Raw genomic sequence first — 15674 nt, 5'->3', positions numbered from 1 at the left:
TCACAATATTATTATACTTAAAACTTATACCCGATTGTCCTTATCCTTAGAGGCGCGTCTAGGTAGAGGTGGCGGTGGGGGTGGTGCTTCATCCCCTGATATCTGATCTGGTGGTCTACTGCGGTACTTCTGCGGTGGTTCCACAGTGGAACCCTCAGCTTCAGGGAGCTTCCAAGAACTGCAGGGGGATATCTTATTATAAACGCGAATGTTTGTAAGTATGGATAGATGTTTGTTACTCTTTCACGCAAAAGTATTGGACGTATTTTGATGAAACTTAGCAGTAATATTGCTTATAGATCTGAATAATATATAGGCTATAATTTTCTATAATACGCGGGTGAAACCGAGGCACGGCTAGTAATTATATATTTAAGTATTTCTTTTATCAAATTAGGTGTTATTTTGCGAAAGTCCATTTCATTAGATAATGGATTTATATTATTTTGTTTATTTCCGTTTCTAGTAGCATGTATGAGACCATAAATATTCAGTGCGGAAACTAGTTGGGAACTAGTGATAATTGTATAAGTCTGGTCGCCGTCAAAGTTACTTAGCTACATCCGAATTCTATTCATTGCCTGATTATGACTCGTTCAGAGTTGCAATATGGGTGTAGACTCAATACGAGCAGAGTTTGATCACCAATAGAAAATGTGGTAACGCTTCCAAAAATGGTTTCCATACGGAACCATCGGAAAGTTAAACGATGTGCTAAACCTCTAGACTAGAAGCCGTCTCACGATCGCCGAATACTCACTTGGTGGCTCTCTCGCTGCTTCTAGACCTGGCGGCGCGGCCCAGCCGGTGGAGAGCGAACAAAGCACCTTCGCTGGACTCGCCCAGCCATGAACACAACTCTTGAAGTATCTGAAATTAATATAATATACATACAGGATTATGCATTGACACATAATTCTAAACTTTTGCGTTGAGTACACATTACTAATATAGTCAAACGAATTTTAAAACCAATAATTTTATAGTATATAAAAGTCATTTGCCTCTCTCGACGTTTTAACTAAGTTGCCAGATCGTGCGTGAAAGAATGTGACGTATAAAAGTAGCTAATGCTACTAAATACTCCATCTGGGACTAAAATCGTGAATATATACTCACGGTGAACTTTCCCCGCTGCAGTAGTGCCAGTACCAAGTCTCCGAGAGTGAGATGCAGCGCTTGTGCCCCGGAGCGGGCTGCGAGCAAGTTCAGGGGCGCCGTTTGTCCTATCAGCCACTCTTCCTCCGCTGTCCAGGCTGTCTCCTCTACATCAGAGGCTCCTGATTCCTCCACTAAATTACATAACTTTATTTAAATCAAAACTTTATTCAAATTACAAGTGTATGCAGAGGTCAAATACATTTTTTGTAAATATATACATACTTAGACCATAAATATTCAGTTTCGAAAACATGACCATGGCTACTGGAGGTGCTGTGACACCTTCTATCAGTTGCCTCACGATGACTCGTTCAGAAGAGTTTTGTCTCTTACCGATGGGTGTAAATCCAATAACGGTCGAAATTTGATCACTAAGTTGTCACGCATTCAGTAGCGGTGGTCAATTTTCCGCACTGAATATTTGTGGTTTCAAACATACTTGTGTATGTAAACATAGTGGAATTAAACGAAATAATCTAAATCCATTAAGTAATAGAAAATGTGACAAAGAAATTGTTCGGGTCACCTAGTAATATTATAATATTAGAATAGAATAGAATAGAATATAGACGAGTAGAATAGAGCTTACTATACTTAAACTTACTTAAATGTAGTACATACCAGACAACGCATCTTTGACACTATTAATAAAGTCCAATGTCTCCAATAGACTGGGTCTGCTAAGAGCTCCCTTATTCCTCATAGTTGATCCTGCAGACCTTGGCTTCTCGCGCAACTCCTTGATACTCTCAACCGGCTCTGTATACACCAAACTCCTCAGGGTGTGGTACTTCCGTCGCATCGTCTTCGTGTCCGATTGGTTGGTTAGGGAAATTTCTGGAAACCCGTATGAGGTTACTGGTCTATTTCTCCTGGACCTTCGCCTCACCTTCAGTATCTCATTGTTCTCTTTAGCAATGTCTTGCGTTGATGTGGAAGGTATGATATCGGGTCGTGTGTTGCTTCGCCAGTAGTTGCCGTTTTTGATGCTAGTTAATATTTCCTCGCTACTCTCTTGACGGGCTATTCCATTTAGTTTCGAGCTAAAAATTAATAATGCTAATCTTACTAATATTATAAAGAAAATGAGTATATTTGTTTGGTTAAACTCGCTCATCTTAGAAACTACTGGTATGAGTTGTAAAATTCTTGGATAGCCCATTTATCGAGGAAGCTATATAACATCTCGCTACGACCAATAGGAGATGACCATCAATGGAAAAAGTGACAAAACCGTGAATACGTAGGCAAAGTTACGCAAATCAGCTAGAGAACTGATAGAAATACTGAAAAACTTTTTTATAAATAGCTATTATAAATATTATATACATATGTAATCATTTCTTCGCACTTTCCATAATAAAATTGCAACAATCATCCCCATGTAATGAAATTATAAAATATTATTATTAGGTCAGTAGCTTGTTATAACACTGTTATTATGTGCATAGTCTGTGGTCATAAATAAACATAGAGTAATACAAATAGACATATCGATGATTAACACAACTAGACGAAACGTCTGTATTGTCCGGGGACTAAACCTACGATTATCGATACAAACAATGTAATCCTCTCGACTACCGAATCCATCAGTTGATACACATAAAACAAATTAATCGAAGCGTCCCTGAGTAGAAGCAATAAAAAAGTTGCGTCCCGTTAAAGACAAGGCGCTGTTGCAAAAACAAGATGGATCGTTAACACAACAAGTTTCCATGTACGTGTCTCAAATGCAAGATGCTATGGATGCTTCTTCTAATCTGTACGAAAACTACAGGTTACTGTTTGGTTCGAATCTCTGGAGTATTTGTGGATAAAAGAACGGCCCGGTAACAGATTTATAGGAAGACTTTAAGAAACCCCTCCACAGCTTACAACGCCATCTAGTCACATACAATGCAGAGCTTTGAGTATTGGTACTAGAACATTGATACTCATAGAGACTATTTTGGATAAAGCTTATCAAACCAATATAAGTCTTATTACGGAAGAACGAAACAGAACCCCTACATTCTTTGGTCCTGCGAGCCTGATTTCCAAGCCAATACTGTGTGAAAACCAAATCCGCTTAAGATAAGGCGTAAACTCTACACCAAGAAAACGTATCTACCAAAGTTGCTATGCCTTAAAAAGTTGCTTCTAAAGGCAAGGTGCTGTTACAAAAACAATATTGATCGTAACACAACAAGTTGAAATGTAAGTACGTGTCCCAAATGCGAGATGCGACGGGCAATCTCGTTGCATCTGCTGCGGTCTCTTTGGAAACTATGGGGTATAGATTGGCAAATTATGGTCCGTTAATAGATATTTGACGTGATTGCCCCTCTGATTCATGTGAATTCACTTTATTGTAAAATTTATTTTTTTATTCCAAGGATTTTATTTTTCAAAGACACAATTAAGATTTATCAAGAACTCTATAATTATGTTTTTAGTCCATATTCAGATATCCGCCATTTTGAAGCTAAAATATCATTTCAAATTGGCGGTTATATATAGCACGGCGGTAAAGCATGCATGACCGAAGAAAGCGGGAATGCGGGAACTGGTAACTATGTTGTATAAAATAAAAGAGCACGCGCGCCAGCTATACTACGAAGTTGGTAAACAAAGATACGGCCCATCATCATCTGCTTCTTCCTTATCCCATTTATTCGTGGTCGGCGTAATATGTTTTTCTCTTCCATTCATCCCTGTTCGCAGTCATATCGTTATTTACTCCCTTTCTTACCATATCATCTTTCTCACAGTTCATTTATCTCTTTTTTGTCCTTCCTTTGCACTTATAACCATTCATATGTAACACCTTCCTTAAAATAACAAGGATACGGTAATCAGTTGGTAAATGTTTACCGTAGTCTTTCTCATTCTGTTTGTCTACATTTACATGCACATTCTTTCCTACGTGAAATCTGATTCGTGCGTAACGGAGCTGACGTGTAAAGACAGCTAATAAAATAAAACACCTACTCACCATCTATCTCCAACAATCGCTGTTGTGAACGCTGCTAGCACACATCTCTTAGCGAGACGCAACTTCGCTTCTGCCTTATCTCGCCTACTCAATGTGAGTGTGCGAGCTGAACTGTGCTCGCGGCGTGAAGGCAACTTTATTGGATACGAGATAGCCATGCCATCCCCTGTTGGAAATACAAGGCGGAAATCTGAAACAAAATATAGATATAGATATAAAAAAAATGAGACTATTCAAAGGTAGAAAAAAAAAATTCATACGGTGATGACTATGTCAATTCAGTATTTTTTCTTCAATAGCTAAGTTTATTTGAATAAATGATTTTCTATCTCTTTTCTATTCATATTCTTTCCTGTGTGAAGGCAGATATTGATTTATAATTCGCATTCGAGTATGTCCCTATTCACGACTATTTTTTCTTCTTTTTAATAGCTCGGCACGTTGGTGCATTTAGGCAAAGAATGCGTGCTGGCGACGCGCGCGATATTTCCTGGATCTCTTTGTCTACATTTACATGCTCATTCTTTCCTGTGTGAAGGCAGATATTGATTTATAATTCGCATTCGAGTATGTCTTCGAGTATGTCCCTATTCAAAGCTATTTTTTTCTTCTTCTTTTTAATGGCTCGGCACGTTGGTGCTTTTGCCTATATGACGAATGGAGGGGATTAAAGGAATTATCAACAGCCAACATTGTCGTATCATGATGGAATATTTGGCATTCCCACAATTCTCTGGATATATTTTTATCCAACGTGACAGGGGGCCAGTCTACCGCTATACAATCAATACTTAAGGTCTGTCAATAGCTTAGTGATAGTATGGTTATGTCTATTAAACATATAACTACATCATATGTAGTTACATATATTAAAAGAACATAAGTGGAATACATATCTACAATAATACCATAAAAAGGAAATAAAGTCCTGTAGACTGATGTCAAAAAATCACATTTCAATAATTAATACTTCAATTGAGTAATCGAAAGTGTAAAAAATGTTCACCCGTGCGAATCCTAGACGAGACTCTAATATATATACATATATATGTGGTATTTTAAAACGTCTTTATTATTTTATGCTTATTTACTCGAATACCGGACCATTACATGTAAATAAAAACACTTCCATCAAAGTAGATACATATAACCAAATGACGTAATTCAAATCCTCAATCTTAAATCTTTTATCTTTTCGACAGTCGGATATAACAATATAATAACGCTATAAAAAACAAAAGGCGTCATTCCGTATTAGAAATAAATAAGTTACAAAAAACCCCGTCCTCTCAAAGAGCGGCTAATTGCTTTAACATTTCTTCCACGAGCCACCGAGGCTGGACCAAACTTAATTAAGCTTTTATTATAATTCAAAGCTATTAAGCCTACTGGCGAAGTTTTCAAACGAAAATATTCTATTGTTGTTTGTTGACTTTCCCCCTTCCGTTCGCCGCTCAATTTTCGTTCAATGTCGTTTTGACATCTTTTTATGGATTTGTTGAGATGACAAATGAGATATTTCCGTTATTTCAATACCAAAGGTCCATAAATCAAATAAATGTTGACTACGAAACGAGCGAAAAGGGCATTTGCTGACGTTTTATTTAAAAGAAAACAAAAAATATATACATGAATTAAATTTGTTTCTAAAAAGCTGTTTCGGTTGTAGGGTGCAGATTGAATAAATAACTGTGGACTATTAACACAGCACCATCTAGTCCCACAGTAAGCTTGTGTTACGGGTACAACTGATATAAATATTGATTTGTTTACTTAGATACTTTTTTTTGGAAATACCTACATACATAATATATAATACATGTGTGTGTATTTATATATAACTAGCTGTACCCGCGACTTCGTCCGCGTGGAATTTAACATTATTTCTCTAAAATAAAAGTAGCCTAAGTTACTCCTTATTACATCCTGGAAACAAAGTCCCGTCAAAATCAGTCCAGCCATTTCAGAGATTAGCCGAAACTAACAGACTAACAAAAATTGTAAAAAAACATATTTTGGTGTATGTACTGTGTTTATATTCATATGAATGTAGTACACAACGGTTATTTCAATATTACAAACAGACACTCAAATTTTATGTATAGATGAATAGATATGTATGTATGTATATGTAAGTAGTATATATAAATTATTATTATTTAGTATTGCTATGCCTTTTTTTTATTTCTCTAGTCCATTCTTGTGCCATCTACCACTTTCTGTCGTCTCTCCCCTTCCCAAAGGTTGTCTGCAAGAGATTGCTTAGGCGATAAGACCGCCTGATGTACCTTACTACATATTCATTTATTTATTTTATTTATTTATTTAAATAACACAATATAAACGTTTATATTTTAAAACTATATACTACTTTAAACTATACAATGATAAGAATATTATTTTATTCATTATAGAAGGTAAAGCTTCTGTGTATACGTCAGCACGTTGGACCTTATCTAAAAATAATTTAAGTATTGCAATGCTCGTATAGTGGGACAATTATTAGAGTATTTAGTAATTATTAATGTATTTACTCTTTATTGCACCAGAAGTATGTTAAAAGAACATAAACAGTAGCTTATGTTCTTTTAATATACTTCTGGTGCAATAAAGAGTAAATACATAGAAAACATCCAAATCAAACAATCATACTCATAAATACAAATATTTGTACTATGCGAGGAATCGTACCCGCGACCATGCCGAAACCGCTACCGTATTATCGTTGTCAATAAATATAGATTTATTATTAACTATCTGACCCCGCGATCTCCATTCCGCTTCATAATAAAAAATAAATAAATAAAAAATAAATAAAAAAACAAAAAAATTGTATACATATATATATATAAACTTCTGTAAACAATATCGCATGCCGTGGCAACCAGTAATTAAGTCAACACTATATACCTGAACTCTTTGCAAGTTATAATAATTGTAACCTCATGGTCTATGTCTTGTTGGTCGCTCAAATAAATAAATAAATAATTAAATAATATGTCATGGAATTTTTGAAGTTTAGTAAAGCAATACATTTCTGAACGAACCCTATTTAACAGGTACGAACAGTTTGTATGGGAAAATAAAATTGTTGTTTTTACTATTTTACATGCAATTTCTTTATATTCTATCACCGTTTATACCTTCCCTGTACTTTCACGAATATTTCAAAACTAAAATTAGCCAAATCGGTTCAACCGACTCGAGTTCTACCGAGACTAACGGACAGCAATTCATTTTTATATATATAGATATATTACTCTTATTATATAAAAAATATTCAGCCTCGAATCGAATTTATCACTTTCTACTTTCAAAGTCGGTTGATTGTGCACCACAATGCATCATACTTTATAATTAGCAGTCAAGAAGCACTGAAGTGCATAGTGTAGCCCAAATGTACTAAGTTCGTGATTTCACAGCCACTGTATCGAGAACTTAGTTGGGATTTGCAAGTCGCCACAATTTCAAACTGATTACACCCATACATTCCAAATGGAAGTGGCATTATACTTTACGAACTATAAATATATTTTATAATAGCTGTGTCCACTTATATGTTATTCTGTTATATGTTATTCTGATGCATAAGCTATATTACTGTAAAGTTTCGTCAAAATCCGTTCAGTAGTTATTGCGTGAAAGAGCAACAAACATCTATACTAACAAACTTTCAATACTAAGATTTATATTATAAGATTTCTTGTGTACTTGTGAAGTAAAATAAAATCTTTATTTTATTACTTTATAATACTACCCGCCCCGGCTTCGCACTTGTGGACATGTATTTTACGTATAAACCTTTCTCTTACATCACTATACAGTGGTGCAAGACTGCAAGAGGATGGTTTATATGTTGTTAAAAACTGAATTGAAATCTGTTGCGTAGTTTAAAAGATCTAACCGAAGAGACAGCGAAGCTACTTTATTCTATACTATACGGAAAATAAATACAAAATAATATGCAAAAAATGGCAGCGTTACTTCTTAGCAGCTTCTGCAAAGCAGCCTCAACAAAGAGGACTGTTTCTAGCATCTATTATGTAGGCTATAGGGTATATAATAACACGTTATAATTAATACGAGAGGAGAAACAATAAAAAATGTTGCAAAAACTGGGATAAAAATATTCCAAATCTGTTATGTGATGCACATGAAAGTGCGCAGAACAACTCCTCAAGAACATAGACGACAAGCAACATGGCCTGTTGGGACGTCAGCTTGTTCAATACTTTAGTGCCATTAAAAAAACTGACGTAGGTATATAATATAATCATATTTACTGAGCAAAACTTATTACTCACTAAACGATTACTTAAATGTCGAGCGTGCATAGCAATAGTTGTTCATGCACGCGATTTTTATTTAATGTTAGACACCTATATAAATATACATTGTAAATAAACTGGCTTTAAAAGAAAAAAGTAATTCAATTGAGTTTCTTGCCAGTTCTTCTCAATTGGATCTATATACTGAACTTGACGGTAGGGAAAAAATTATAAACGGCTAAAATGTCCTACAGGAATAAATGATTATAGAATTTGAATTTGAATAACCTATTATTTTCTGAGAACACTACATGGTACATTTCTAGTGGACTTAGATCTACGTTAAACAGTCTCAACTAGTATTAACTTTTCACCAGTCCACGACGACCTCCCGACTTTCAGTTTGCCGAGTAAAACCAGACTGGCTCCTTGAAGTCGAGGGCTCCTAGTCGAATAGTCAAATTTAAAATGTTAACGTATTCACGAGCAATGCAAGACCGCTCTGAAATTTTGATCCCGCCGCCTCTCCAATATGTAATAGTGGGCTTTTGTTTTTGTACCCTTATTAAAATATTGGGGATGCATAAGTTATGGGTACGTGATAACTAGTTTAGTTTGTTTGCTCTCAACGGAATAGTTTTTTTAAATTGGCTTCAAAAGAGGTTTTCGATTTCATATTCGTTTGCCTAACTTACTTTAAAAATACTTCTCTTTAGATCGTTATGTATTATATTATATTATATTATATTCAGTACGTACTAGTGATTGATATTTATATACGGTTATGTCGTAGCAACATATATTAAATGTTTTCTCACTGTTATGCGCCTAGATTTATGTATATTATTAATGTCTATACATATAAATACAATTGGAGTGTCTGTTTGTAATATTGAAATAACCGTTTTATACTACATGCATATGAATATAAATACGGTACATACACCAAAATATCATTTTTTACAATTTTTGTCTGTCTGTCTGTTTGTTTGTTCCGGCTAATCTCTGAAATGGCTGGACCGATTTTGACGGGACTTTTTCGGCAGATAGCTGATGTAATAACTTAGGCTACTTTTATTTTAGAAAAATAAACTTAAATTCCACGCGGACGAAGTCGAAGGAACAATTTTGGAATGTATATTGGTTTATTTTTTCAGATTGATTGCGATACCGCCTTTGGTACTTTTTTAACGATACTGATTTTGTTATTTGTAATATTTATTTCTTTATAATAATAAGTTAGTGTGTTAACAACTTCGTGATCAACATCATCGAAGATATCACCACATACCCTCATCATTTCATCACCACCATCAAGTGATAAATCAATTTGCCTATGCAATCCATATAAAAAAAGCACTTACCCACATGGCGAAACCTGTCCACGAAGTCCACCATAGCCTTCGCCCAGGCTTGTCTCTTCGCCAAGTCAAGCAATCCCATACAGGGCTCCAATGTCCCATCGTGCACTCCCATACAATACTCCCTTAGACTCTCCAAATCTTTCTCACAGCACTTCGCATCGAACTCATCCAAAAACCATCCATTTTCTAAAGAACTATGGAACAGATCGTCTAGGTAAGGTTTCAAGACTGGACCGAGGTACTTCTTGTCTTCTTTGGCACCCTTGTACAGCCAGTTAAGGATATTCTTCATGACGTTCAGAGGATCTGCGAGGTCTTCACGACGGAGTTCAGGGTCCCTTCTCACCGCGTCAATAAGGCATGCTGATGATGCGTCGTAATAATCTTTGAGCTTGTTCCATTTCTTAGATCTGATAATAGAAAAAAAAAAACAGGTATATGCTTACCGCCTTACTTCTGATGGACGCGGGTTCGATTCCTTACAAGTTACAAACATTTGTATTCAAGAGTATGATTGTCTATGTATTTATAACAGTTGTCTAGTGGGGGGAAGATTGATAACCCCATTGCTAGCTATGTACCTTGTCAGGTCGACCTCCACGCGGTTCCCCCTGGAAACCATTGTGTTAAATTCCTGGTGAATTTGTCACGATGGGATAACTGACCTGACCTCGTGCTCATCTTATCCTCCACTGGTGCCCCGCCAGCGTAAACCGTTAGCGCAGACGGGTGCACCATTCCATTATCATCCACAAAAAAAAAAATCAGTTGTCTAGTACCCATAAGGCAAGCTCGGACTAGACGATGCTGTGTGAATTGTCCTGAGTTACGGTGGTCAACTAGTATAACATTGTTTGGGAAACTACTCTGCTACCAAAATGTTAGGGAAGCGTCAGTCATTTACCTTTATGGTTCTGCGGATTTCTTGGGCTTCAGGGTCTCGAAGGTATCTTCGCTAGCTTTCCAGCTTCACAGTAGGTTTACACAGTTCTAGTTTATTTTAATTCACAACACAATGCGCGCGCGCGTCAAGGCCGCTGTACAGTCGGTTCAGTACTGTAGGTAAGGGAGAGGAAGGCAAAGCGCAGGAACAGAAAACTAACGGACTCTAATATAATAATCTGTGCTTACGATGATACAGGGTATATTTTGAACAAACATATATATTATAGTAACTGTCCCGGGTAACTTCGTCTGCATCACACTTACTTGACCTTTGTCATTATATTTCGCCCAATTTACATTATATCTTTTTAAATTAGCCTACAAGCTGTGCCCGCGGTTTCACCATGAAATTTATGTATAGCCTATATAACAATAATAATAAATGTGGGGGGTGGTGTCCACCGAAATCATTCCAATCGTTATATCGGTGAACGGTCTTATCCCAACCAGTCTGGAGCAACATCTCAGACGGTTGGGATTCCGGGGCGGCTCACTCCCGGGAAAGATGCAGAAAGCGGTGCTGTTAGATTCTGCCCGCATTGTACGCCGGTTTCTCTCCCTGGGGCCCTGAACCCCGGCCGACTGTGCTTCTACCGGGGGTATGTTGCCATCTCCTCTCCTTAAGAGGGGAGATGAGAATATTTGGAAAATAATAATAATAATAAACTAGCAATGGCTGAAAGAATGACACGATAGGGAGAATAATAATAATAATCATAATCATAATGTGGTACGCCACAAAGAGTAAAAACCCAGCAAAATGGCTGAGAAAGCAAAACATACAAATAATAATAATCGCAGGACAATTCTCACAGCGCCATCTAGTTGTTTATGTAGTCCTAGTAATTGTTATACGACGACTACGGGCGAAAATTTTCAACGCTTCGGTTCGTGTGACCTTTTGAATTTATATAGTCTTGGTACCTATCCACAGTAGGAAACTTGTTTCTGAAGCGATGATATCTGAACAAATATTGTTTTAAAAATATTCTTGCTACATATAATAATAATAATAATCTCAGGACAATTAACACAGCGCCATCTAGTCCCAAGTTAAGCTAGCTAAAGCTTGTGTTATGGGTACTAGATAACTGATACATATACATAGATTTTTTATGTAAATACATAATATACATAGAAAACACCCAGACCGATACAAACAATCATACTCATGAATACAAATGTTTGTGCCGTGGAGGAATCGAATCCGTTTTAATCGGTCGTAAAGCTAGACCGCTAGACCGCTGGATCACCGAGGTCGTCATGTTATTCTGATCTATATATAGCTATATTACTGTAAGGTTTCTTGAACATCCGTTAAGTAGTTTTGCGTGAAAGAGTAACAAACATCCATCTATACTCACAAACTGTCGCGTTTATAATATTAATAAGATAATATCTGTTAATCTGATGTATAAGCTATACTACTGTAAAATTTTATCAAAATCCATTTAGTAGTTTTTTCGTGAAAGAGTAACAAACGTCCATCCATCAATATTGACAAACTTCCGCGTTTATAACGTTAGTTTAGTAGTAATTACTCACCTATACGTAGACAGTTCTCTATCAAACTCTCCCAGTGTCCGATGCTGGAAATTGTTCATGTAGAGATCTCTGGCCTGGTCCAGCATGATAGCTAAAATGTGTATCAGGTCCTCCACTGACTCCTGGTCCAGTGACGTAGCCTGAAGTAGGTTTTCCCGGAAAGCATTACGGTTCTCCTGTGAATGGAAAAATGATAAATCTGATCTATCTGATACCTTGTAGGAAGGGTGATTATTAGTAATGTGGACTGATGATCTTATTGCTAGCAAAGTACCATGTCAGGTTGACCTCCATGCGGCTCCCCCTGAAAACCGTCATGATAAATTCTTGGTGAATTTATCATGATGGGCTAACAGACCTGACCTCATGTTCATCATATCATCATCCACTGGTGCTCCGCCAGCGTAAACCGTTAGCGCTGGGCGGTGCACCATACCATTATCATCCACAAAAAAACCGTAGCTCATAGGGCGGAGGGATTGTCAGGTTGAGCTCCACGTGGTTCCCCTGGAAACCATCATGATAAATTCTTGGTGAATTTTTCATGATTGGCTAACTGACCTGACCTCATGCTCATGTTATCATCCTCCACTGGTGCGTCGCCTGCGTATACCGTTAGCGCAGGGGGGTGCACCATTCCATTATCATCCACAAAAAAAACCGTAGCCTATAGGGCGGAGGGATTGTCAGGTTGACCTCCACGCGGGAAACCGTCATGATAAATTCTTGGTAAATTTTTCATCATGTGCTAACTGACCAGACCTCATGTTCATCTTATCATCCTCCACTGGTGCCTCGACAGCGTATTCCATTATCATTCTATAAAAAAATAGAGATCACGGCCTCGACGAAGCTAAACTACCTGATAACTGTCACCCTTATATATGAATAGACATCACGGCTTTATGTGGCGCCCGTGATGCCCATACTGCCATTCGTTGCTATTTCTTATGACTCATTACTTTGTACCCTGTGATTACGCTGCCACACCTCACCTTTCAACCGAAATATAACTTCAGAAAAAACCGATGAGATAAAAATACACCCATGTGATTTTGTATAAAGTTATAATATATATATATATACAAATATAAATACAATCTATACTAATAAATAAAATTGGAGTATCTGTTTGTAATGTTGAAATCACCGTTGTTTACTAAATGCATATGAACATAAATACGGTACAAACACTAAAATAACATTTTTTAAAATTTTTGTCTGTCTCTCCGTCTGTCTGTTTGTTCGGGTTAATCTCTGAAATGGCTAGACCGATTTTGACGGAACTTTTATTGGCAGGTAGCTGATGAAATAAGGAGTAACTTAGGCTATTTTTATTTTAGAAAATAAAGTTAAATTCTACGCGGACGAAGTCGCGGGTACAGCTAAATAAATATATACAAAAAAAAATTATTTATATCAGTTGTCAGTACCCATAACACAAGCTCTGCTTACCTTGGGACTAGATGGCGCTGTTAAAAAAATAGTAATAAATAATATCTCAGGAGAATTCACGTTAAGCAGAGCTTGTGTTATAGGTACTAGACGACTGATACAAATACAGTGGACCCGCGGTAATCCGGCCCCTGTTATCCTATCCTATTATTTGTTATTGAATATTACTTTGATAATATACTTCAGAGTGCATATACATACATACATATATAACATAGAATCTTATCACTGGATCTGTAATTTGTCGGATTACAAGATACTCTTTTGTAAAAAATTCCGGACTATAAGCAGAGGACCCTTAAGCAGCACTCTATAATCCGACAAATACGATGGTCCGACACTGCCCTGCAAAACGTTTGTCGGATAACCGGGGGTCCACTGTATATGTATATAATACAAAGAATCATCATTGGATCTATAATTTGTCGGATTACAAGGTACTCTTTTGTAAAAAAATTCGGACTATAAGGGGTCTTAGGCAGTACTCTATAATCCGACAAATTCGATAGTCCGACACTGCTCTGCAAAATGATTGTCGGACTTCCGGGGGTCCACTGTACATAGATATATATTTTTTGTAAATACATACATATTAGACATAGAAAACACCCAAATCATTACAAACAATCATACTCATTAATAGAAACGTTTGTATCGCGCGAGGAACCGACACCGCGACCGTCGGAAGGTGGACGACGTTACACCACACATTCAACATGAAAGTTTGTAAGTATATTTCGACGACCTCGGTGGTCTAGCGGTCTCGCACACCGCTTTACGTCCGATGGTCGCGGGTTCGATTCCTCGCACGGCACAAACATTTGTATTCATGAGTATGATTGTTTGTATCGGTCTGGGTATTTTCTATGTATAATATGTATGTATTTACGAAAAAAAAATTATCTATGTATTTGTATCAGTTGTCTAGGACCCATAACACAAGCTTTAGCTAGCTTAACTTGGGTCTACATGGCGCTGTGTGAATTGTCCTGAGATTATTATTATTATTATTATTATATTTTTACTCTATCACGCAAAAAGTACTGAACGGATTTTGATGAAACTTTACAGTAACATAACTTATGCATCGTATACTGTAATTTAACGTGGACGAAACCGCGAGCACAGGTTGTAAAATATAATTTTCAGCTCCCAGAACTGTATAACTGATTTAGCAGGGCACAAGGCCGAGCCCTGTACGGTCCCTATTCGATTAAAGTTTGCAAATCACCCATGACCTTGTATTGTTTTGATTGCCCAAACTACGTACACTAGGGTTGCCATGCCCAATTTAAAAAAAAACAGGATCGAACGTTCAAAAAACCAGGACTATCCAGTTTAAAAACAGAACGCAGTAATAGTGTTGCAATAGTTATATTAATCTATACATAGAAATAAAATTGGAGTGTCTGTTTGTAAAATTGAAATAACCGTTTTTTACTACATGCATATGAATATAAGTACGGTACATACACCAAAATAACATTTTTTACAATTTTTGTCTGTCTGTCTCTCGGTCTGTTTGTTCCAGTTAATCTCTGAAATAGCTGGACCGATTTTGACGGGACTTTTTTTGACAGGTAGCTGATGTAATAAGGAGTAACTTAGGCTACTATTATTTTAGGAAAAATCTTTTTCTTTTAGAAAAATAAAGTTATATTACACGCGGACGAATTCGCAGGAACAGCTAGTATGTAGTAAAATTAAAGTAATTAATATAATCAGGTTGTTAATAAAAAATATTTTATAATATTATCAGTATACTGTTGAAAATCAGTAATTAAGAGGCACGCATATTTTAAAAACACGGTACGCCAAATAACTGTTCAGGACTTTCCAGGACACTTCGAAAACTGGGACATGTCCTGGGAAAACTGGACAGTTGGGCAACCCTAGCGTACTCTAACTTAGGTAAGAATTTTCCTAATCTTTCCACACCTCAGACACTTTTAGGGAGAG

At 36.7% G+C, this 15674-nt stretch overlaps 1 protein-coding gene across 1 annotated transcript in view; it reads right to left on the bottom strand.

Annotated features, from left to right (window-relative positions):
* LOC131846875 (uncharacterized) overlaps nucleotides 1–15674 on the bottom strand; it is a 32399-nt gene that overhangs the window by 1935 nt on the left and 14790 nt on the right. The window contains 7 exon segments of the mRNA XM_059196298.1: nucleotides 25–178; nucleotides 761–870; nucleotides 1120–1292; nucleotides 1783–2204; nucleotides 4139–4328; nucleotides 9771–10180; nucleotides 12261–12436. Coding sequence (XP_059052281.1) covers nucleotides 25–178; nucleotides 761–870; nucleotides 1120–1292; nucleotides 1783–2204; nucleotides 4139–4328; nucleotides 9771–10180; nucleotides 12261–12436 — 1635 coding nt within the window.

Source organism: Achroia grisella, unplaced genomic scaffold, assembly GCF_030625045.1.
Source record: "Achroia grisella isolate CSIRO2021 unplaced genomic scaffold, CSIRO_AGI_Agris_v1 utg512, whole genome shotgun sequence".
Taxonomy (NCBI): Eukaryota; Metazoa; Arthropoda; class Insecta; order Lepidoptera; family Pyralidae; genus Achroia; species Achroia grisella.
The sequence above is the reverse complement of the archived record's forward strand: the minus strand, read 5'-3'. Positions and strand labels throughout refer to the sequence as shown.